Source organism: Primulina huaijiensis, chromosome 14 (genome assembly GCF_012295235.1).
Source record: "Primulina huaijiensis isolate GDHJ02 chromosome 14, ASM1229523v2, whole genome shotgun sequence".
Lineage (NCBI taxonomy): Eukaryota > Viridiplantae > Streptophyta > Magnoliopsida > Lamiales > Gesneriaceae > Primulina > Primulina huaijiensis.
The window spans coordinates 3,735,564-3,760,529 of NC_133319.1; the positions used below are offsets into that span (position 1 = coordinate 3,735,564).

The following is a 24,966-nucleotide window of genomic DNA, read 5'->3' on the forward strand; positions in this document are numbered from 1 at the left end:
AGTTGACTCTTTATATAAACAGAAAAACATATTAAAATTTTTATAACTTAAATAATATATAAAAAAAATAAAATTATAATTATACCGATTGATGACATTGTAATTATGACAAATTTTAAAATATTATATTATTAGTTGTTTTTTTAAATTAAAATTTTTAGTTCTTGATATAAAAAAAATTCATTTAGATTAAGATAAATCAAAATTCTACAACATAAGAAGAGTTAATACAAGGGTAAATTTGTTTAATAATTTATTAATTAGATAAGATGGAGTGTTATTAATATTTTTGGAGTATAAATAACATTCGAAAATTATTAGTGTTTTTGAAAATGTGAGAATGCTTTTTTAGAGAAAATAACAACTTGGAGAATTTTTTTAAGGAAAAATGGCTAAATTTAGTTTTCTAAGTTTTTCGTTTTTCTGTTTTTGTCCACTAAATTGTCAAAAGTTGTGTTTTAGTACAGTAATTTTTTTATTGGTTTTCAATATAATTTCGCCATAACGCTAATATGACAATAGAAAAGGATGATGTACATCGAAAATTGATGATATGTCTGGCGTCACATCAGTATTCCTATAAAATATGTTTAAAAACGGCAAAAACCAAAGTTATATGACTAAAACACAACTTTGATAAATTAAAGGATAAAAATACATAACTTAAAGGATTAAATTGACTATTTTTTTTAATATCAATTTTTAAATATAAAAATATTTTCAATGCATATCTCCAATTGTTAATAGGCCAAATCGAGATAAACTTTGGGAAATGGGTCTGGACTTATAAATAAGTCCAAATTTCTCATTCTCCGCTTACATTCTCGAGGTAACGATGTATCAGACTATCATGACCATGTTTATTGTTTAGTAGGATTTTTTTTTTTTTTTTCCAATACTTTATCTAACAAATAAATAAAATATATTTTGAGAAGAAAAAATATTTTTATATTAAGAAGAAAAATAAATTTATGCTCAGCGCAAAAGGTCAAAAATAGTTTTTTTTTGTTTTACCATCCCAGATAGAACCAATGTGTACAAGGTGAAATACAAAATGAAACTAATTTATAAACTTGTCAAATTTGATGTGCATATATCACTGAAAAATTTATTTTACAATCTGTAACTTTCATGAGTTAACAAGGCAGTGCGATAACTAATCCATTACAGAGCTGTAGAACAGATTTGTAAAATCCAATTTCAAGCATTAGTTCGGAAAGGTTGAGAAAAGAAACAAATTGGACATAGATTTTCAATATTAATTTCCTCGAAACTCATTCTTGTATAGGCTTCCAACAAGAAAGGGCATACATAACTCTGCCTTTCCACCCTTGCAGCATCCATTCACTATCTTCTTCCAAGGAAAAACTAATGTGGTAACCTTTACACACTTTAGTCTTCACTTCTTTCAATATCTCACGATTCAATGGTAACTGTTTGAACCCAGCCCTTAAGCCCCTCACATGCCATTGCTTGTACGTATCCGGCCTCTCGACCCTTTCTAAGCCCTCGCACGCTACGACATTCATCACCTCCCTTCCGAGCATCTCCCTCTCATACATCAACCGGTCTTGATCCTCCCGTGGGATCGTCGCCTCAAGCATATCAAAGAACGACGAGTAATGATGCAACACCTCCCGGAACCTTGTCGTGAAAAACGGGGCGTTGTACCCCCCGTTTATCACTCCATGTACAAAAAGATCCGGATTAATTTTCTTGATAAGTTGGAGAACACAATCCCGGGGGCTATTCATTCCTGCGGACTCATCAGGCACATGATGTAGCCTGTACAAGCAATTGACAACCACCGTTTCATCTCTTTCAATCTTGAGATCCTCAATACAAATGTTCTCCCACTTTTTAGCGATGGCATTGAACTCAAAAGGGACATTAAATCTCTTGCAATATTTCATCAAACGACGCCCTGTCTGCTCCACCCTCTCAGCTGGCTTGAATCCTGGCTGAGGGAAATCAATGCCCGTTATTTTCAACCGAGGAGGACCTCCCGGCCTCAATGACACTCCTTGGATCAAACAAGGCCATTGAAACCCATACAAGATCCCGAAATCAATGATATGAATCCTTGATGCCTCCCTCGTGTACCTCCCTATAGACTTGTTTGCGAATATATTCGACATCCTCTTGAAGGGGCATGATGCCACATATGTTTGATAAGATTTCAACAACTCGGACGTGGGGATTCGCCTCGCAGCAAAAGCAGTATACAGAGCCGACCCGGTTCCTGCCATTCTTGCCTCAAGTGCATTACCAAAGCAATGCGCCAATCTCTCGTTTGCATCACCATAAGGAGAAGAGTACTGCCTAATCTGCTTGAGTATTTCTTCCCCAGCTATTATGTTGAAGATTGATACAGCTTCCGCACAACGAGTTAGCAGATTCCTAAGGTCGATTACTTCTCTCGATTTCTGTTGATTCTTGCTGCCTTTTGGCCTGCCCCGTTTAACCTCTGTCGATTTTCGAAACAATCTCAGGTTTTCATCCTGGGCATCTAATTCCTCGCAGTGGCAAACCGGAGATACGTTGTAGAAACCTGGATCCATCTTCCGACAAAGCATTGATTTATCGTATTTCTCCATCTGCTCCTGTTCATCGGCAAAACTCGCCACTTGTTTACTGCTCCGACCCTCAGCGCAATCATCTGATTCACCTCGACTACGATTTTTCTTCCTGAACGAGTCCTCGTTCGTCAAATTTGTCTCACCGTCTCTTTCTTCTGAATCTTTCCCTTTTGGCCCCGAATCACGATTGGAAGAATCATCAATTTGGATATTGGAACCTCCACTTTCTCGGCTTAACGTTGACTTGGATGAATTTTGAAGCAAAAACGGAGAATTCAAGGACCCACGAAAATCACACAAAGAATCTCCAGTCCCTGAGCCTTCTCCACGGACTTGACCAAACCCAGGTTCGGATCCGATCAAATCAGGATTCTGATACCCAAAACCAGAATTAAGAGAAGCAGAAGAGTCTTTATCACTAAGCAGCGCATCGCAGAAATATTTTTCGGCAGCTTGGAGAGCACGGTGATCTTGCAACATGCAAGGCTTGTCCTGTAAGTCATCTTCTTCCATTAACATCTCCTTTATGTAATCGAAGACCCCAGAGAAATAGTCGCACTCCACCGGAGATTCTCCGTCAGACGGATTAGCATCGGCGAGACTCTGCACTTGGCCCTTAAGAATTCTGGGCACGTCGGAAAATCCACGATCATAGTTACATTCTTTCATGAAATTTGATTGATTGAATTGGAGTTCACTGAATGAATCACAGCCGGTGCTCATTGAAACCCAAAATTCTTTTAAGAATCTGAAAATCTGGATAATTTCACCAGGTGATCTTGCCTTTTCTTTTGTTATTTTCCTCTTTTTACGAGGGAAAAGAGATGCCAGGATCTAGAACTGGATGAGATTCATCCATAGTTGGAGAAAAGATTAGTATATATCGAATATAAAAGGGGACGGCAAAAACTTTTTGAGACCGTGTCACATATTGTATTTTATGAGACGGACTCTTATTTGGGTCATTCATGAAAAAATATTATTTTTTATGCTAAGAGTATTATTTTTATTGTGAATATCGGTAGAGTTGACCCGTCTCACAGATAAAAATTCGTGAGATCGTCTCATAAGAGACCTACTCAAAGAAAACATGTTGGCAAATTCATTCGGAAGGACCATCTAGTAGATGAAGATAAATCTTGCAGCTCATAATTATTTCGGGTACTTTTATAAATAACAACGGTGTGTAAATAATGATTATTATGTATATAAATTATGATAATTAATAGATCCATTGATTAACGATTTATTATTATTATTTGGATAAAAATAATGTAATTATATTATATATGTGATTTCTAGAGATAATATGCAAGAAATATTGAAGTTGTACATAAAGGTGGACATCTTTTCTCACTTGTGAGGAATACCGAAAAAATATGAGTCACGTATGTGTTAGAAAAATTGATAACAACAATAGCGTAGAAACGAAATTGTACAGATAAAGCAATAACCGAAACAAGTGTGATGTTTACAGTATGACTATCATGTAAAAGAAAGTAAAACCAAACCGAGGCCTGTAGCATGTACAGTTTCCTTAAAACAGATTCGTCCCATCCTGTATGTGCTGCGAGGATCGTCTTGGACGTCTGTTTCCCAGGATACAACGGAACAACCAGCAGTGACTTGGCACGAGACACTACTACGGCGAACTGAAAACGTACCTTTACTTTATCACCGAGAGTTAACGGAGTCCAAATGAAAAGCTAACAATATGAAATGCAAGAGAATGCTTGAAAGAGAAAGGATTTTCATGTACTTGAAATGAGGAAATGAACTCCACTATTTATAAGCTCCAAAATGCACACCAAGAGTCATGCAAGATTAATTAACTCAATTAATCTTCCCATTAACTCAAAAATATGAAGAGCCAAAACTCTTCAACTAACTCAAGAATGTGGAAAGTCAAAAGACTCTCCACAATAATGAGTCATAACCAACTCAAGAATGTGGAGAGTCAAAAGGCACTCCCACATTCATGAGATATAATTTTTATTCAAATTTCCAACAATCCCCCACATGAATGAAAATGATACAAATCTTGGTGACAAAGTTCTACAGTTAAATCATGCATAGGATAGGTAGGTGTTACCCTTTGAACCTTCCTTTATGAAATATATTTGCTTTACTAGCTGACCAATAGACATGTTGTCCTTGAACTGTTCTGCCGTTTATGTAAATTAAGATATACTTCACACAAGACTCTCCCTGATAATATTCAGTTCTCATGATCGTGTTCGTTTTGGCCATGAACACACGCCTGGTTCTGCGAGAAGGTCTAGAATTGAGCCCTGCAATTCCTTCGAAGCGGCCCCACTTCTCTCTCACATAGGTGAGTCTATATTACTTCTCATCAGAATCATTAAAAGCCGTAAGCTTATCCTCAACATTCACTGATTTATAATAGGAATGGACTAGGGATAACCCCCACAGTGATTCTCCAAATTAGTGCGATTAGGTTGTCCTATTGAACCTAGTTCTTGGGATCTCCAGCCAGCATAGGTTGGGTTTTCCTTCGCACCAATTTATTCTATAGGCTTGAGCCCCATTCCCTTTGACGATTTCGCAACTAACTCTCTGTTTAACCCCTTGGTCAGAGGATCCGCTATATTATCCTTTGACTTTACATAGTCAACAGAGATAACTCCAGTTGAGAGTAGTTGTCTAATGGTATCATGTCTACGACGTATATGCCTAGACTTACCATTATACATTTTATTTTGTGCCCTTCCAATTGCAGATTGGCTATCACAATGTATACATATCCCCGGCACTGGTTTTTCCCATCTTGGAACATCTTCTAAGAAGTGATGCAGTCATTCAGCCTCTTCAGCACACTTGTCAAGAGCTATAAACTCAGATTCCATCGTGGATCTGGCTATTACAGTTTGTTTAGAAGACTTCCACGCAATTGTTGCACCTCCTAAAGTGAATACAAATCCACTTGTAGATTTTGAGTCTTTCATATCAGATATCCAATTTGCATCACTGTATCCTTCAATAACAGCAGGATATCTGGTATAGTGCAGCCCATGATCCCGAGTATACCTTAAGTATCTTAACAATCTGGTAATTGCTTTCCAGTGTTCAACACCTGGATTACTCGTGAATCTACTTAATTTTCCTATTGAAAATCCATTTACAGCCTAGTGGTTTGATTCCCGGAGGAAGATTTACTAACTCACACATATGGTTTTGTAAAATGGATTCCATTTCAGAATTGATAGTCTCTTTCCATAGAGGTCTCTCAGATGAACTCATTGCTTCCTTGAACCTTTGAGGTTCACTTTCCATCATGAAAGTGATGAAATCCGGACCAAAAGATTTCTCAGTCATATCTCTCTTGCTACGTCTAGGTTAAATGTCATTGATCAAGCTCTTGTTCTTCATCAATTGTCTCATATAATCTTTTGGATGAACCTGGCTCTTCCTTAGATTTGTATGAAAACATGTATTCAAAGAACGAAGCATTTCTTGATTCCATTATCGTATTCTTGTGAATATCAGGTATTTGAGATTCGTGTACAAGAAAACAATATGCGCTACTGTTTTGAGCATATCCAATGAAAGTGCAATCAACAGTTTTTGGTCCTATCTTTACTTCCTTTGGAGTGGGTACTGCTACTTTGGCAAGACACCCCCACACTCGCAAGTAATGGTAGGGAGGACTTCTACCTTTCCATAACTCATATGGACTTTTATCTTGCTTCTTTCGGGGCACCTTATTTAAAAGGTAATTTGCTGTTAGAACAACTTCCCCCCACATGTTCTGTGGTAAACCAGAACTTAATAACAACGCATTCGTCATTTATTTTAAGGTACGATTCTTTATCTCCGCAATACCATTTTGCTGAGGAGAATAAGGTGCAGTTCTTTCGTGTTTGATACTGTGTTGAGCACAAACTCAGCAAATGGTGCTTCATATTCACCTCCACGGTCACTTCTTAGCACCTTAATTTTCTTGCTAAGTTGGTTTTCAACTTCACTCTTATATTGCACAAATTTGTCAATAGCTTCATCCTTACTTTTGAAAAGATACACATAACAAAATTTTGTGCTATCGTCAACAAAAGTAATGAAGTATTAATTTCCATCACGAGTTTGTACACCTTTTAAATCACATATATCACTGTGAGTTATATCAAGTGGTTCACTATTTCTTTCAATAGTTCGAAAAGATGATCTTGTTAGTTTTGCCTCAACACAAGTTTCACATTTGTGTTGTTTATCAATTTGGAATGCAAGAATGCTTTTCATGTTAATTAGTCTACGAATTGTATCATAATTAACGTGTCCAAGTCTATCATGCCATAAACAAGAAGACTCAAGTAAGTAAGCAAAAGTTTTATTTTTATTCATCATGGGCTTAACAACCATAACATTGAGTTTAAATAACTCATTACAAACATAACCTTTGCCAACAAACATTCCACTTTTCGACAAAACCACCTTATCTGACTCGAAGATAATGCGGAAACCATGCTTGTTAAGAATCGACCCAGACACCAAGTTCTTGCGGATGTCAAGTACATACAGCACATTGTTCAACGTCAGTTCTTTTCTAGATGTCATCTTTATGACAACTTTTCCTTGACCCTTGATAGCATAAGTGACGGAATTTCCCATGAATAGCTTTTTCACATTCATAGATTCCTCAAGAGTAGCAAACATCTCCTTGTCGGAGCAAACATGGCGAGTGGCACCAGTGTCGATCCACCACTCCCTTGGGTTAGAACCCACCAGATTAACCTCTGATATTACAGCACAGAGATTCATGTTCGAAACCTCCTGAGCAATGTTCACTACCACATTCGCCTCTCGGTTTCTCTTTGGCTTCTTACACTCAGAGGCCTTGTGACCCATACCATCACAGTAGTAGCATTTTTTCAGAAAACTTTTTCTTCGAAATGCCTCCTTTGGGTCCCAGGTTCAACCTTTTGGAGGAGGAAAAGGCTCTTTTTTTCGAGCTTTGACCATGCTCGACAACATTTGCTTTAGCAGCAGTAGGAGAAAACAATCGTCTTTCCGAACTCTTGTTGTCTTCCTCGATGCGAAGTCGAACAGTGAGCTCTTCAACATTCATCTCCTTGCGCTTGTGCTTCAAATAATTTTTGAAGCCCTTCCAAGCTGGTGGTAGCTTCTCAACACTAGCAGCAACTTGGAATGATTCGCTCAAAGTCATCCCCTCACCGTGAATCTCGTGAAGAATCACTTGGAGTTCTTGAACTTGGCTGATAACCGACTTTAAATCCACCATTTTAAAGTCCAGAAAGCAGCCAACAGGAAATTTCTTGGCCCCGGCATCCTCGATTTTGTACTTTCTGTCAAGGGATTCCCACAGCTCTTTAGCCGTTTTCTTTTCGCAAAACACGTTGTAGAGCGAATCGGCCAATCCGTTTACTACATAGTTTCGGCATAAGAAATCAGAATGATTTCATGCCTCCACCGCACTAACAGATTCAACATCTCCCTCACCCTCTGTGAGTTTAGGAGCACCCTCAGACAAGAATCTGGCCAGGTTCAGCATCGTCAAGTAGAACAGCATCTTCTGCTGCCACCTTTTGAAGTCCACACCAGTGAACTTTTCAGGCTTTTCACCATGACTGGCTGGGACAGCAACCGCAGCAGCACGTGGGGTAACATGAGGGACAACTTGAGCCACAGTAGGGACAACATAACTAGTTTCCCTTTGCACGCTGGTTTCAGTAGCCATATCTGAAACAAACCACGTAATGAGTAATCTGTTTTAAGTTTGTTAGAAAAATTGCTAACAACAATAGCGTAGAAACGAAATTGTAGAGATAAAGCAATAACCGAAACAAGTGTGATGTTTACAGTATGACTATCATGTAAAAGAAAGTAAAACCAAACCGAGGCCTGTAGCATGTACAGTTTCCTTAAAACAGATTCGTCCCCTCCTGTATGTGCTTCGAGGATCGTCTGGGACGTCTGTTTCCCAGGATACAACGGAACAACCAGCAGTGACTTGGCACGAGACACTACTACGACGAACTGAAAACGTACCTTTACTTTATCACCGAGGTTTAACAGAGTCCAAATGAAAAGCTAACAATATGAAATGCAAGAGAATGCTTAAAAGAGAAAAGATTTTTATGTACTTGAAATGAGGAAATGAACTCCACTATTTATAAGCTCCAAGATGCACACCAAGAGTAATGCAAGATTAATTAACTCAATTAATCTTCCCATTAACTCAGGAATATGAAGAGCCAAAACTCTTCAACTAACTCAAGAATGTGGAAAGTCAAAAGACACTCCACAATAATGAGTCATAACCAACTCAAGAATGTGGAGAGCCAAAAAGCACTCCCATATTCATGAGATATAATTTTAATTCAAATTTCCAACAATTGTATTCATAAATAAACACGATGGATAAATTCTTAGGATGATATTCTAACGTTAACATCCCATTTTCCTATTTAAAGACCAACTTGTATCAGGACAAAAGACGTCTTAACAGAGAACAAACTACAAAGTTGCTTGAGTTTGAAATCGAATTTTGTCAAGATAGAGGAAATTTTGGATGCAGAGTAAAAACCTAGACAAAGCGTTTCTATGTAACAACATGTATATGGCAAACTCTCCACGTCCACGTCCACGTCCACGTCCACGTCCATTGTTCTAAAATTTTCAGCCGATATTCAATTTTTTTTCCCAAACAACACCAGAACATGAAAAAGAAAATTTTTTAAACCATGTCCTCATAATGCTAGACCTGTAGTATTTATCTTTTTATTATGAGACTAAATTTTAGACCTTGAATCATCAACACATGATGTCAACTTCTCTTAAATGTAAAAAACTTACATAATATAATGATGTTGAGATATGAAAGAATTACTCTAGTGGAGTCCCGTGGAGGATAGACGAACCCGTATCCGAAGGAGGTTAAGAAGAAAATCAAGAATAGTTTGAATAATCCCAAATGATTAAACATAGAGTAAGTCTCTTGTGAGACGGTCTCACGAATATTTATCTGTGAGACGAGTCAACCTTACTGATATTCACAATAAAAAGTAATACTCTTAGCATAAAAAGTAATAGTTTTTTTATGGATGATCCAAATAAAAGATTTAACCTACGAAATTGATCTGTGATAACGTTTCGCAATAGTTTTGTGTTAAACATAATGGTTCCCTTGATTACAGGCGCCGGCCCGAGATTGTGTTTCCATGTTCATGATATTGTTATTATTATTCAATAAAGGAAGCATATATAGTTATGATAGACAAATTGACTTCAAAAAAAATCACAAGATGTGGACATGTTGAAGAAGAAAATGCCAATTCGAACAATATATACCATATGTATGATGTTTTTTTCAATTTTTTTAATGACGTTGAAATCCGCAATTGCTTCTGAATAAACACAAATCATGTTAACCAAGTAAATCACATTGAGCAAACTTTGTGTGACAAATTCGCCAAATAAGGTGTTAGTAAGAGGAATCAAATTTCTAACCACTAGCCAAATGTTCACTTACTCCACCAAATCGAACTTTTTGAATTTTTTTCTTGTATTTGACACAATACATTGTACATAAGAGAGGTAAATACAAAAATCCACATACATAGCTATCTATATACACACACCCAAATAAGGGTAGACTTTTTCTTAAATTTTAATTGAAAAGGGAATTATAGGGTTATCTTGATAATTATTTAAGTTTATTTGGTGAATTCATAGAATAAATCATTATTAATTTTTTTGTAAGATGAGAAACTCACAACCACTGCCCTTAATCAGTTATCCTTAATCAAATATTTAATGTATCACGTATTTATATTTGATTTTTTTTATTACACGTATTTATATTTGATAAGATATGAATATGGGATACAAAATAAAATATACATTTATTTTTTAATCAATGTTTAACGGTATCCAAATGGGCCCATAAGTAATTAAGGCAAAAATTTGTGTGAGACGGTCTCACGGGTCGTATTTTGTGAGACAGATCTCTTATTTGGGTCATCCATGAAAAAATATTATTTTTTATGCTAAGAGTATTACTTTTTATTGTGAATATCGATAGGGTTGACCCGTCTCACAGATAAAGATTCATGAAACCGTCTCACAAGAGATCTACTCTGTCTTATAAAAATAAATCTGTAAAACTGTCTCAAAAAAGATCTAAGTCTTTTATCTTTATATGATACATATAGAATCTTCCTCCATCAAAAGAGATGCTACCCACTTTATTATCATACCTGCAATTTTATATCTTCAAAATAAAACATTTTTTTATTTTTTTTTAAAAAAATTAGCATCACATATGTGTATGTATAGAAGATAAATATTCCATTTGAATCGAGGGATATATGTCTCTATAGATTAATCTAACCCAATAGAAAACTCTAACGAGTTTAATGAAATTTGGTACATCTCTTTGAAGGAAAAATCTCACATGTGAAGTTGAGTCATTCAATGTTAGTAAGAGGGTAATATTCTTTTGTCAGTCATGAAAAAAACGCACGAACATATTTTAAGTAACATCTATATTTCACATGTGAATTTGGGTCATTCGATGTTAGCAGAAAAGTAATACTCTTCTTTCTATCAGTCATGAAAAAAAACTTGAAACGCGAAACCTATTTTAAGTAGCATCTATAGTATGTGGCATTCAACATATCGATGATGGAAGACGGGGCGGGCAAGGGATCAAATGGTTGGCACTAATGGCATATGATAATGCAGCCACTTGGTTTCGTCTATAAATGTAGGCAAGCTATTTTAATTTCAATTTATCTGACTAATCTGTTCCATTTTCAGTAAAATTTATATCGTCCTATTTTCTGGGCGACTTTGGTCTCCTGTTGTTAAAATGCAACTCACACTACTTTTCTCTTCTCCATTTCCAATTAACATATTCCAAAATACCCAAACCTCCATCCATTTCTCCAAATAATGGGTTCCTTCTTTATGCGCGTGTGTAAAAATTCATGCATGGCAATTATATATGTTTGTGTGAACGTATATACAAGCCTACCTCCGGTCATCCCGATTGATAGACCTAGACACCGGCTATATGGTTGCATTTAACATCACAGAACGATGGATGTTCTGTCATATTTTTGGGTTCTTACATATCACAGACAGTAACACTTGTGCTGTCAATGGACCAAAGGTTCCAGATATTTACCAATATGTATATGTATGCACCTCACTGCACTCAAAGTACAGCTTCCTTGGGGATAGGAACAAGCTCTGAGAGGTCAGCCCAAGCCATGTGCGGCTAAAAAAATTTCTTTTAGGATTCCACACTACAATACAATACATTAAACTGTCTTATCCAACAATGTATACTAAGGTTAAAAGTCACCAGTTCAATGATATACATTCACAATCAATATCCGAAGTACTTGAACAATACAAAATCTAGTAAAAAAACACAACTAGGCCATGTTAATGAACTCTTAACACCCTCGTCATCTTACCAAAGAGTAGAGAACCAGGATCTTCACCTTTTGATTTTCTTGAAAATTCTAGGCAGGGATCCAGCACGAGATCGCATACATGATCCGGCCTTTCCATCCCTGTAACATCCAATTTCCATCTTCATCACATAGGAAATCTTTATGATAACCCGCTGCAACCTTATGCTTCAGTTTCTTCATAATCTCTTGTTTCAAGGGGAGTGGTTTGAAACCAGCCCTTAAATGGCGTACTTGCCACTGCTTGTACGTCTCAGGTCTCTCCACCCTCTCTGCTCCCTCGCATGCAATGACATTTATTACTTCACGGCCAGAAAAATCTTGTTCAAAATTTATTCTCTCTGGATTATCGCGAGGTAAGGTAGAGTCAAACATATCGAATAAAGCAGAATAATGGAAAAGAGCCTCCCTGAAACGCGTGACAAAAAATGGGGAACTATATGATCCATTAGATACGGCATTGACAAAAATATTTGGTTTCAAATTCCTAATCAAGTTGAGAACTGCATCCCTTGGACTGTTGTCCACCACGGTTTCATCAAGCAATCTACCAAACCGAAACAGACAGTTCACTGCAAGAACCTCACCACTTCTAATTTTCAAGTCTTCGATTTTGATTGCCTCCCAATTCTGTATTGCTATGGCTTGGTACTCAAACGGCACTCCAAAACGTTCACAATACTTTTTCAAGCGGGACCCCGTCTCTTCTATTAGTTCTTCCGGTCTGAAACCGGGTTGTGGAAGCTCAATTCCGGTTATCCGCAACTTAGGAGGCCCACCAGGTCTTTGTGATAGATGTTGGATGAGAATAGGCCACTGGAAACCGTAAAGAATGCCTAAATCTATGATATGCAGTGTATTTGCTTCTGATGCCACCGATCCAATCATCTTATTTGCTAAGATAATGCATGTTTTCTTGAATGGAGATGCTTCAAGATAAACCTGATAGGCTTTTAACTTCTGAACAGCCGTAATCTTCTTGCGAGCAAGGGAAGCATACAGCTCGGTCCCAGTGCCTGCCAGGCGTGCCTCGAGTCCAGAGGCGAATACAGTAGCCAACCTTTGATACACATCGCCCGTATTAGAAGAGTGATTCTTGATCTGTTTTAGTTGCTCGTACGCTGTCCTACGATCATCAGAAGCCACAGCCTGCGCACAGTTGATCAAAAGGGTCCTCAAATCAACTGTTTCCCGTTTTTTCTCATTTTTCTTTGCACGAGTTCTTCCACCAGTTGATCCATTTGGCAGAAAAGCTTGTTGACTTGTTGTGTCCACTGGACTTGGAAAATTAGCATTGGTATCGCAACAACCATCACGGAAAAGCAGAACTCTGTCGAACATCTCAGACAACTCAACATCTTCTTTGTAATTAGCTGATTGTTTTCTGCTTCTCTCAACATTTTCAGAATCACTATCATCTCGATGCTGATGCTTGCGTCCCCTCGAACCATTATGCAACTGCAAAGTCTGGTCTTCTTCTACCTTTTCCACAGAATCAAGTGAGATGATTTCTGCTTTTTGTGGTAACTCATATTGCTCCAAATCAATTATCAACTGATTTTCAGTCGGTAGGAACTTACTAGCTTCTTCATGTCCTCTCTTGAACTGCAAGATCGACTCGCTATTGCTAATCATACTCGGAAATACACCCGTTCCTTCAGAAAGGTTCGCCTGGAAGTTTGCATTATCATTGACACCGTAGAGCTCAGAATATGACAGCTGTGATCCGACTTGCTTGGATGAATTGGATAACAAATCAAGAAGATAAGTCGGTTCAAATGATGAATTATAATCACCAGGATCAACAATCCATTGAGAATCAATGGAATAACTACCGCCATTACTACTGCTTGTATTCTCACTAGAACTCCCGAAAAAGCTTTCAGGGCTATCCGAAGTTTGATCAACCACGTTCTCAACAGGGTGTTTTTGCCCAAGAATTTCATACAGGGATTTCTCGGTAGCTTGTAGAGCTAGAGGATCATGAAACATACTCGGCTTTTCTTCCATGTTCTCTTCTATCAGTATTTGGTTGAGGAACTTTAGAACCGGATCTGAATTTTGATCGTCTGGAGACTCTGCATCATAGCTTGAAGTTGATGATGGAACGAAGTTTAAAGAGTTCGGGCTTAATGGAAGGAAAGGAATATCCAGGACATCAAGGTCCAGAGATTCACGCTTAAGCTCATTGATTGAGTGTGCAGATTGCTCACGAGTGTATAAGAAATCTTCATCGTCGAATTTCAATCCATTTATAGGGTCGTTTAGTCCACTGAATTGGTATTCCATGACCCCCGAAATTTCTATTTTCAAATAACACATCATCCCTGAGTGAGTCAAACTAAAGTAACTTGTTTCACAGGACAAATAAAAGGGGAGGAAAATCAAACTGGTTATCAAGTAAAATTGAAATTCTCAAAATCTTCTAAACTAAAAATCAGATGGAACTCACGTTATCATCCGTCTATCCTCCGCACCAAGCGGTTCCTAAAAGAACTATTTCCACACCAACCCCGCAAGACAGAGTCTTTACTCTACCAAAAAAAACACCAAAATTCTTTGAAAAAACCCGAAAGCACACGAAGAAAATTACCTCGCACACTTTGCACACAATCCAACTTGACAAAAACCGTAAAATACATGTTTAAAACTCGCTTCTCCATTAAAAAAAATCCTCATATTTGGACATTTTGACAAAGAAGATAGCACAGGAAAATCAAATCACAAGGTATGATAATACAAAACCAAAAGAAAATAAAATTAAAGAACACGGCTCACCAAGTTTTCTGTGGTAACAGATTATAAACAAATACAATCTTCAAAAAGGTGTTCATAAAAATTACATAAAAAAGTAAACAATCTAACCGAGACATACCCACAACAAAAACAGGAGTTAAACGCGTACCTCAGATTTTTTTATGAAATAAATGGTGGTGGGAAAAGTTAACAAATCTGCAGTAGGGGTACAGCGCGCGAGACTGACTGAGTTTATTTGGCAAAGTTGAGGAAATAGGTAGTGAAAGTATGTCTCTCAGAGATTATATAGAATTAATAAATAAACAAGAACCTAATAAAAAGAAAAAGAAAAAGAAAAATGTTTGCTTTTTCTCCAAGGTGAAGTTGAAGCTTCGATGAAGGAGAACAGATGCACCCAACCACTCGCACATCATTTGGTCAAATCTTATCATCTTCATTTTTTGATCCAGTTCCTGGCCATGATGTTGACTTTGCAACCTTTTCAAACCTAGAAGAAAATAAATTAGGCAAAAATTTGTGTGAGACGGTTTCATGTGTCGTATTTTGTGAGACGGATCTTTTATTTGGATCATCCATGAAAAAGTATTACTTTTTATGCTAAGAGTATTACTTTTTATTGTAAATATCGATAGGATTGACTCGTATAAAGATTCGTGAGACCGTCTCATAAGAAACTTACTCAATTAATTATCTGAACCATAATCTATTATCTATTTTCGGTAAAGGAATAACATAGCATAATTGATTCATTTTTATTTGAAAATATCTTTAATTATATAAATAACCACCTTCAATATTTAAATTGTTTTTTTTTTCAATTTTTTAAAACACTTTTAATCTTATTAACAATACACCATATTAGTTTTTAATATTCAAAGATTTTAAAAACATATTATATTTATCTAGTATTATTATAAGAAAAAACATTTGAAAAATTTTGATAAAAGAAAAGATTATATCAATACAATATAATTTGTATAAAAATAAAATTATACTATGCATTAAATTTATAAACATACACGCATCGCATATGTAAAATATATCTACTGCTAAATTTAAAGTAAGAAAACAAATTATCGAAATTTATATGTGACAGATCCAAGGTCTAATCCATCATAGTAGAAATGATAAATAGTAAGCAGTGAATGAAATAAAGTGGGAGTTGTCTCATATTGAAAAATGTGCCAAAAATAGTCTTCTTTATTAGCTACAAGTTTGAGCTAAGAGTTTGGGCCCCAAAGGATACCAGAAATTTTTAGAAAGGGGAAGACGCTGATAGGCTGTGTCACAGAAAATGTTCGGTTCGGACCAAACTGAGCGTTCGTCTTTGTTGGGATCAAATAGTGCATCCGTCCAGAACATTGCGTCCATCCAGAAGGCTGCGTTTGATCCAGTACATCCCTTGGCCATTCACAGAAAGTTGTGTTTGTATACAAAAGGTTGTGCTCCTTCTACGCAACCGGTGGACTACTATAAATAATTCCTCCATCTGTATTGCTCACACTTGTGCTCTTGCATCTTTGCTGCATTATCTTCTCGTTCGCTTTTTTGCTTGAAAGTTGTGCATATCTCGTTCGCTGTAATCAAGACTTGTTGTGCTACAATCTCTTGATTCGAAGTCGTTGTATGTTATAGACGATTGTCGTCAACGTACAATACTGTTATACGAGCAATTTCATCTTGCGAATAAAAGACTTATCATTGACTCGATTTACTGTTTATAATTCCTAGATGAAATAGTTATTTTCCTCATTAAAATAGGAATAATATTTTCAAAATACAAATTATTTGGAAATATTTATACTTCCGACACAAAGAAGATGAAATTAGGCTCCTGTTTTAATAGTGAGACAAAGATTCCAAGAATATATATATATATTATTCCTGTGGACTTGTCTAAACACGTGAATAATAATTTGTTTAGACAAATTATATAAAGTACCAAAAGCAGCAACGGATCCGAAGAATATGAATTTTTTCCAATTGATCATCTGAGTCATAATCATTACATTGAATTTTATTCAAATTTTCTTCCACTGAAAGAGACTTCACACTTCAATTCCGACTGACTTGAAACTTCATGAAACAATTTTAAGTTTCTTTTATTTTTACACTTGCTCCATACACCACAATACATTTTAAACACATACGAACAGTATCAAAAACATTTTTTTCATGTGATACAATGCGTCAGTCTACGCGAAAACAAATATGACATCTTTATGGTCATTGGATCAACTATATGGTCAAATAAATCCATACACACGAAATCATATATCTATTGCGTGGATGGTTATCAAAATAATATTGTTCGAATTTCGTTTCTGAAAAATAACTCTCTCAAGTGTATTTTTTGTATACTCAAATATAATTGAAGATATTTATTTTCAAAACCAAAGTTTGAACAATGTCATTTTACAAAATTCTCATAATGGGTAAAATACACAGATTTTGTGTGTATCTTACATTACTTAATGGTTCCGAGTTTTTTCAAGAAAAAAGACATACTCATAATTTTAACAATGATTTTTTTATTACACATTTTGTATTATGTCTTATATAATTAAAAAATATCCTAAAATGCTCTTTTTTCTATGGACACACATATTTCATTTTCGTTATTCATTTGTTTAATTATCTGTTATTTCTTTTTAAGAGTTTATTTAACATTTGTTCTGTTTTATTTAATTTAAAATATATTAATTTTTTTAATACTCCTTACTTATATCAATAAACATATTTTAATAAAATTATGAATTGTTAGTTTGAATTAGTGCATACAAAAGCACCAATATTATAATATTTTAATTACGATTGTTGCTCATTTAAAATAAAAAAAATCACTTGTATTTGTAATTATACTTCCTCAACTGCAATGAATCACAAATCATCTATTTATTTCAACTTCAAAATATTCATGATTAAAAAAATTAAACCTACAAATTATCAAAAATTCATGACAATAATCAAGTCAAATATTTAAAAAAATTAAAATCAAAATTAGAGCAATCAATTATAGGTAATATTCTAATGATTTGACATAAACAAAATTGATAACAGAATTGGTTTGTCATAGTCATATACCTACGTACACAGTAATATCAATATAAAATCAATTTTTTTTGCGTAAAAATAAAGTGGAAAAAAGAAAGAAAATTCATACTTGTTTAAAGAAATATGATTGATGTGCTTCACGGCCGCCTCCGTACGCACAGAATTGATGATATAATAAAATAGAGAGTTTGAGATGAAGAAATTGATGATGAATATGGTTAAAAGGATATGAGATATCTTTGTAATTTGATATGATAAAAAAATTTATTTTGGTAAATTAATTTAATTGAAGATCAAAATTGATTATAATAATTGTGTGAAATCTATTTAAGAAAATATGTCTTTTATTAATTTTTATCAACAATTCAACTCAAATTTGAATTTAAAATAATAATAATAAAATTAACTTTATTTTAAACCAGAAACAAAGTATTTGGATTTGCCTGTTTCTTTCTTTTGATTATAATAATTATGTACATCAAATCAATCAAACAAATCATTGGTTTAAAAAAAATACTTGAATTAAATAGAAAAGTTCTAGATCCAAAGAATTGAGGAAGCAGCCTGGAGCCACTTATTTCAGATACAAATCAAGCCAAATTAATCACAAATATTACATACAAACTAACAAATGACTGCCCTTTTGTCACAATATATTTACCTAGTGAAACTATATCTATAAGCTAAAACCACTAATTTGACCTTTCCCAGTATGATTAGGGGTTTGTACAGCGACTATTTTCAGATAAGAATGTCAGGATGGAGCTCGATTTTAGGTGCTGCTGCGACCAGTAAGCGTGTGCAGTCAAGACTCGATCCAGGAGTTCCTGTGGCACAGGCTCGCCTCGCCTTTGTTGCGGTGAAATTCTCGCTGTGTGAACCAATGTTTTCCACTTGTCCTGAAATACAAGAGCAGTTATTCAGAATTCACTGCAGAATATGACCACTTGAGAATTCAAACGGTAAATATGTGTTTTTATATGGGACCGTGGCATAAAATATGATTTCCGGGTATTCTTGCATGGCTAGCAACCAAGAAATGCGTCAAAAGCAACACAAGAACGAGAGGCATACATATAAGAAGAAACTGTTGCAGATTCGATATTCGTACCTTCAAATCTACGTATGTTCTATGTTTAGCAGTATCAAACGCTCTCAGCTTAACATCCCGCCATCTGCCGTAAGATTACATTAACAGTGAACATATGTAATCGAATCACTATATTTCTTAAAGACATAACCGATGCGCAACTCAAAATCTTTTAAACTATAAAACAAGTACCATAACTCAATCCTTGTGTCACATAAGAAGCCACTACATGCAAGTCTGGGGCGAGTATGGCTCCCCGACAAACAATATAATCACGGAAGCCAAAAAATTGATGCATTAGGTGAAATTATCATCATCTAATGGTTCCCATATGTTTCAGCAAGCATATATCACCATACCCTTTATCATATAGTTTTAGCGTAGAGTTTCACCAGACATACCGTCCCGTTCCAAGTTTCTCAACAGCATGAACTAGAGCTTCTACTTCAGAAACAGTGAAAGGTCTGCGGATACGGCGCTGTGCAGAATCAGACCTCTTACATTTCCTCAGAGGAATCACGGCCAATGCATCTGGTTCCATCGAAGGTACAGGAACAAGTGCTTTTGATTGTGCACCAGGTATCTTTAATGACGAATCAGGGGCCGAATCATGATCACTTTCTTCTAGACTATTGAAATTATTTCCTGAGAGACCTGGTGGGCTATCAAGATTCCCTCTTCGGATAGCACTTCGAGGGACATTGGGACTCGAAGGGTACCTGCAAGTGCACCAAGTTAAACTGTGAGACAAAAGACGAGACAGATGCAGAAATATAATCTTCAAGAATCCCAGTATACTGGAAAGAATACCTTGCCAGTGGTTGAGGACTGTTGTGCAGAAGTTGGCATGGATGATCGTCCGGACATAGCTGTGATGATGGGGCAAACGAGTGGTTTGGCTCAAGAGTAAAACCCAATGTATCCATCTTGTTATCATGAGAAATTCCGGTCTGCGATAAAGTTTTGGTATCATCTCGAATCTTCTTGCCCTGAAGAAGCACTCCAACTTGTAGCCCGCCGCCTAATATTGCATTCACTGCCTTCATAACCGTTTTCTGCGGGATATTATTAAAGCCGAAAATAAACCAACAAGCTTATTGTAACCAGAACAATCAGCTAGAATAGTCCGTGACTTGAAGTTCAAATACCTTAAGGGAACCAATGGTTGCCGTTTCTGGTATTTCAATAAATATATCTGGGACCCTAAATGATTTGATCTTAAGTTTCACTGAGTCAAATGAGACATTCCAAATGAGAACATCTTCAAATACGAAGCCCGGGCCGAGGAAAAAAAATCAATTTACTCCATGAAAAGTTCTCTTACCTTGGGGGTTCTGAGAGAGAAAAGATGCACGTTTGCTGGATGAGAAAGTAGGAGTTTTGATCACTGCATATAGCATTGATTAATTAATCTATCGCCAATCACATCCAACTATCCAAGCATAATCCACAAGTAAATATTTACCCCTTCGAAGATTTGGACGAGAACCCAATGCACTATTAGTTGTGCCATTTTCAGAAACGACACACGTTCTATCACAGCTGATGCCTTCATCAGAATTAGACGCCAAGTTAAAGTCATAAAACTTCCTCTTCTTGAAAGGATAATCCCTTAAGGAACTTTGGTGTTTAATAATTCTCTTCCGGTTAATATAATTGCATCTTTCCGTAACTGTAGGCATGATACACCAAATTCAATATGCCGTACAATCATTATCACCATATAAAATAACGGATGATATAGAAGCAGCTCACCAGCACTATATCGGTCATCATTCTTCACATTTGGTGCTACTTCACAAGGTTTAGATGTTAGTAACTTCCGACCTTCAATGTTGCTGACACGAAGTGCTGGCCTAAACTTTTTAATTCTGGTGCTTGTTTCAGTGCACGCAGAAGAATTCTCGTCATCATCTCTAGTAATTAACTTTACATTTTCCCGAATAACAGGAACAGAACCACTGGGAGAGTGGTCTCTGCACAATTGAAACTTTACACTATCAACTGAACTAACTAATCTGGGGGGTAGATGCTGCGAATCAAGCATATCAGACTGATTTGTTACTGGGAAATTCCTAGCTTTCCTACTTTCATCATCCAATCCACTATTAGAAGAGAATCGACAACCAGACGAGACAAGATTCGCAAGAGTGAAAATTCCAAGTCGTAGCTTGCAATCATCGTTAACCAAATGTTCAGCAGAATCAACTTTTCCTGAGCAGTTAGGCCTCGAGATTGCACCTTTTTGAGCACATTCAGGTTTGTTCGATTGAAAATCTGAAATGGGATTCTCTGTGACAATATCAGTGAAAATAAAGCTCCTCTCATAGCAATCTTGATCACACGACTTTCCTTCCAACAGCTTCTCTTCGTTCTTATCTTGTTTCCCAACAGAATCTTGCACAAGTGCCAGTTGCTCCTTTCGAGAAAAAGAATCCACAGATGGAGAAGAATTTTCCCCTTCAGAGAGCAACTTGCCAGCTACAGTAGCCAATAGATCAAATGCACACATTTGGCTGCCATTGGCTTTTCTCTCAAATGAGCGCCTCCTCTAAGACAAGGGATGATGAATAAATGGACATAAACCATTTTCCATTAGCCATGAGACATAGGAAGAAATGATAATAAAAGCATGAACAGCAAAAATTACTCTGATTGATCGGGTAGCTCGAGGCATAGGAGGCACCTGATAGCCATTAAAACCATATTCTAACCTCTTTTGCAACACCATAACTCAAAAACCATAGCCTGGACAATCCATCAAACAAGGAGTGCTGTTAGTTGTAATATTGTTTAAGTACTGCAAATTACAATAAACCTGCCAACAGACCATCATCAGCAACGAGATCACTGCGTGTCAATATGAAAATTTGTGTCGTATAACTCGGAAATGACCAACAGAAGCGACATGGGTGGATTAACTTTTGACATCTAATAATGAAAGGGAAATCTAAAAAATTGCGGGTAAGAAAGTGAATTAAATTTTGACATCTAAAATTCACTGAAAATAGAGCGAGATTTGGTCGGTTGCATCAGCATGGAGTCTTGCGTAAACAATTATTGTTTCTTGGATTTCTCGTAAAACTTATGTTTGAATAACGATGACCCACATTGAGAACACTACAAGGGCTGAATAATGTCACGATCGATGAAAACCGCCCAGAAATTTTCAACAAGAGATATAACTGCAAAACAGTAGTGCTCGAAATTTCCCACAAATCTAACAGTGTACCTATTGAAATCCATTTCAATATTAGTACACATCAGGACCTCTGAAAATATAGAAAATATGCAAATGCAGAAAGTAAATTAACTCCTCGAGATCACAATAAATTTAGATGATGAAATTCATCCAAAGTTTAAACCTTTTGCACACCAACGCAGCAGTTAATAATCCAAGAAAGTAGACACGATGCATAAAAAAGCATTGCTTTTATATTAAATACTAAATCATTAACTCTTTTCACCATTGATGCCCTGGAAAGAGCCCAAGTCGTTCTTGGACTAGGGCGGGAAAGGGTTCTTCTCGTCTGACTAGGGTTATCTCGCTCGACTAGGCTTCAGGCATCGTCAACTACAGAGCGGAAATACATTTTGTAGGACAGACAATAAATAGAAAAAAGCCCTCAAGAAAACCACGGTAAAAATGATTTTTGAAACATCATCTTAAACCACAAATGCACGATTATTTCATATATCAGTGAATTTTCAAGAATTATCAAGCGTGCAAATGCTTCAAAGATGAGCCCAAACCAACTGTTTATTTTATAATAGTGTCAGTAACTTATTATTGTTGGATCTTAACCATCCTTCGAGATTTCGGCACCTTATCATCCAAACCAAGATAAAAGACACTTTGCACGAAAAAATCACAGATCGAACGTGAAAGATGAAATTCAAAACATGGATCATTGAAAAATAATAAACCAAATAAGTTATAACTTTCTTTCACTCACGAAAGATTCACTTTTGAACCAAAGTCGTCAACTTTACCAAAATACAGATCAAAGGACCACCGAGAATTAGATCATCTCACATTCAAAGAACCAACCATAGATTCCAGCAAATTTTCCTTCAGAAAACAAAACCCTTCAGGATTTCCCTGAAATCATACCCACAAAGATGCAAGATCAAACTTTTTCCCGAGATTTCTAATCTAAACAACAAAAGAATCAAAAATTCCCATTCGTATGACCCAAAAACTCTAGCCCATTTCGCAATCTAAAGAGAAAAAAAAACTCCAGAAAAGCCCGAGAAATAAATTCCCTCTGTTTTACACCCCCAGTTTTTTTTTTTCTTACCTCTGTGAGACATGAGAACGATATATGGCCAAAACCCTGTGAAAACCACACCCCATACCATTGCTTAAACCCCAACTCTTATATAATTGACCCCTGTCACCGGGCCTATCGGTAACTTCACTGGCTACAGAGGGTTGCGGTAAAGAAACTGCCTGAAGACCTGTTCTTTTGTGGGACAAATACGAATTGGGATAGTGCCACGTGGAGAGAGATGAGAATCTCGTGGCCTTGTCTCCTTTACACAACCGAGAAGAACGTTGGGTCACCAAGGCAAGCGAGGGAATTTTAGTAAACTTTTAAGGTTGGTTGAAAATCCGAGTTGCTAGGAGGTTTCTATTTGCAAAAGCTTTGGCTTAAAACTCACCAAAATCATGCTTAGCCAAAAAGTATCTCCGGTTTTACTCAAACTTAGCAGATAAATTCTCCATACCCAAAACCATAAAACACAAGTAAGTACTTCCAACGGACATAAATCAAATAGCTTGTCATAAATACTTTGAAAATCTTCAAGAATTTATCATTGAAACATCAGAGTTTGAAACATATATTTACAAATAAAATAGTTTTTATGTATTATCATCTCAGCTGATGCCTTCATCAGAATGTATTATCCACAATTTATTTAAAAAAAATTCACATATCATCTCACATTTTTATGTATTAAAATCTAATTTTTTAAAAAAGCATAACAATTATATAAATACAACGCGTGTACGTCGTTAACTACCACAACTATAGTTATAAATATTTCATTTGTAAAAATTCATAATATTATTAACTGTTTGGTACTGGTTTCTTGAGTTGATCATAATATGGACCATGGAGTAAAAAAGAAAATGTGGTGATAATAAAAGTTGGAGACAATTTCTATTCCTAGATAAATAACATAAATTAATGGGATAAATTAAGGAATTTAAGAATATTCCAATGACACAAATGAACGGCCCGTGGCGATTTTGATCGAAATCCACATTCTTCCCATTCTTTCTTTTATCTCATTTTAATTGTTCAAAAGTGGCATTTCAATTCTTTAACAAAAATAGGATGGCAAAAACTTGTGTGAGGTGGTCTCACGGATCGGATTTTGTGAGACAGATATCTTATTTGGGTCATCCATGAAAAAGTATTACTTTTTATGCTAAGAATATCACTTTTTATTGTGAATATCGGTAAAGTTGACCCGTCTCACAGATAAAGATTTGTGAGACGTCTCACAAGAGACCTACTCAAATACGATTACTTTATAAATATCACATAAATTATAAATTATATGTGATTTCAATATATCTCTAATTTATCTAAAATGTATTATATTACTCATTATTTTATTTCAAATTTTATAATATAAATGTAGCTTTAAAATACAACTAACTATATATTAACTATAAATTAATAAACTTATTAACACTACACATGTTTCGGCTGACTAGCAAAGATTCGACACAGCACCACACATGAGATCTAACATCAATAATTTAAAACTATTTATTTTCAGAGGGATAATATGGTCATTTAATATGTGAAGTCAAAGCAAACTTTCCACGTATTGACAGTTCGACATCAAGTGCCACGTCAGTTGAAAGATCAGCCGACGTGGCTTTTATTGGGCTCAACTGGAAACTTCATTTGTTTTAATATACAAAAATAAACAAAAAATCACCTTCATTGCGGACTTGCGTTACAGTTTATTATTGTATTTAATGTATAATTTATTAATTACATTTATG

General features: G+C 35.8%; 3 protein-coding genes across 13 annotated transcripts; all 3 read right to left on the bottom strand.

The window, feature by feature from the left end:
- Positions 1-1,247: 1,247 nt before the first annotated feature.
- On the bottom strand, positions 1,248-3,460 carry LOC140957534 (scarecrow-like protein 30). Its single transcript, XM_073414846.1, has one exon. The coding sequence runs from the start codon at positions 3,300-3,302 to the stop codon at positions 1,275-1,277; it is 2,028 nt and encodes a 675-aa protein (XP_073270947.1). The 5' UTR covers positions 3,303-3,460; the 3' UTR covers positions 1,248-1,274.
- An 8,379-nt stretch (positions 3,461-11,839) lies between these two features.
- On the bottom strand, positions 11,840-15,246 carry LOC140957000 (scarecrow-like protein 14). Of its 2 annotated transcripts, none has more exons than XM_073414031.1 (2): positions 14,943-15,246; positions 11,840-14,340 (listed from the first exon to the last, which is right to left on the bottom strand). In XM_073414031.1, exon 2 carries the CDS (start codon positions 14,324-14,326, stop codon positions 12,089-12,091), a length of 2,238 nt encoding a protein of 745 aa, XP_073270132.1. In that variant the 5' UTR covers positions 14,327-14,340; positions 14,943-15,246; the 3' UTR covers positions 11,840-12,088. The 2 variants fall into 2 exon arrangements, with proteins under 2 accessions (XP_073270132.1, XP_073270133.1); XM_073414032.1 differs by lacking the exon at positions 14,943-15,246 and adding an exon at positions 14,816-14,926.
- Positions 15,247-18,357: 3,111 nt separating this feature from the next.
- On the bottom strand, positions 18,358-23,659 carry LOC140957342 (telomere repeat-binding protein 5-like). Of its 10 annotated transcripts, none has more exons than XM_073414554.1 (11): positions 23,240-23,659; positions 22,049-22,170; positions 21,589-21,686; positions 20,694-21,489; positions 20,404-20,610; positions 20,263-20,325; positions 20,087-20,166; positions 19,749-19,993; positions 19,340-19,657; positions 18,960-19,023; positions 18,358-18,747 (listed from the first exon to the last, which is right to left on the bottom strand). In XM_073414554.1, exons 3-11 carry the CDS (start codon positions 21,667-21,669, stop codon positions 18,565-18,567), a joined length of 2,037 nt encoding a protein of 678 aa, XP_073270655.1. In that variant the 5' UTR covers positions 21,670-21,686; positions 22,049-22,170; positions 23,240-23,659; the 3' UTR covers positions 18,358-18,564. The 10 variants fall into 10 exon arrangements, with proteins under 10 accessions (XP_073270655.1, XP_073270656.1, XP_073270654.1 ...); XM_073414555.1 differs by lacking the exon at positions 22,049-22,170 and adding an exon at positions 22,990-23,040; XM_073414553.1 differs by lacking the exon at positions 22,049-22,170 and adding an exon at positions 22,975-23,040.
- Between the last annotated feature and the right edge of the window lie 1,307 nt (positions 23,660-24,966).

What these genes read in the sequence shown, in the direction of transcription:
- LOC140957534 (XM_073414846.1), bottom strand. Translation starts at nt 3,302, where the DNA reads ATGAGCACCGGCTGTGATTCATTCAGTGAACTCCAATTCAATCAATCA.
- LOC140957000 (XM_073414031.1), bottom strand. Translation starts at nt 14,326, where the DNA reads ATGGAATACCAATTCAGTGGACTAAACGACCCTATAAATGGATTGAAA.
- LOC140957342 (XM_073414549.1), bottom strand. Translation starts at nt 21,669, where the DNA reads ATGGTGTTGCAAAAGAGGTTAGAATATGGTTTTAATGGCTATCAGGTG. An exon ending in TGATGACCGATATAGTGCTG is followed by an intron (nt 20,611 to 20,693) that starts GTGAGCTGCTTC and finishes TCATGCCTACAG; the next exon opens with TTACGGAAAGATGCAATTAT. An exon ending in AGTCCTCAACCACTGGCAAG is followed by an intron (nt 19,658 to 19,748) that starts GTATTCTTTCCA and finishes GTGCACTTGCAG; the next exon opens with GTACCCTTCGAGTCCCAATG.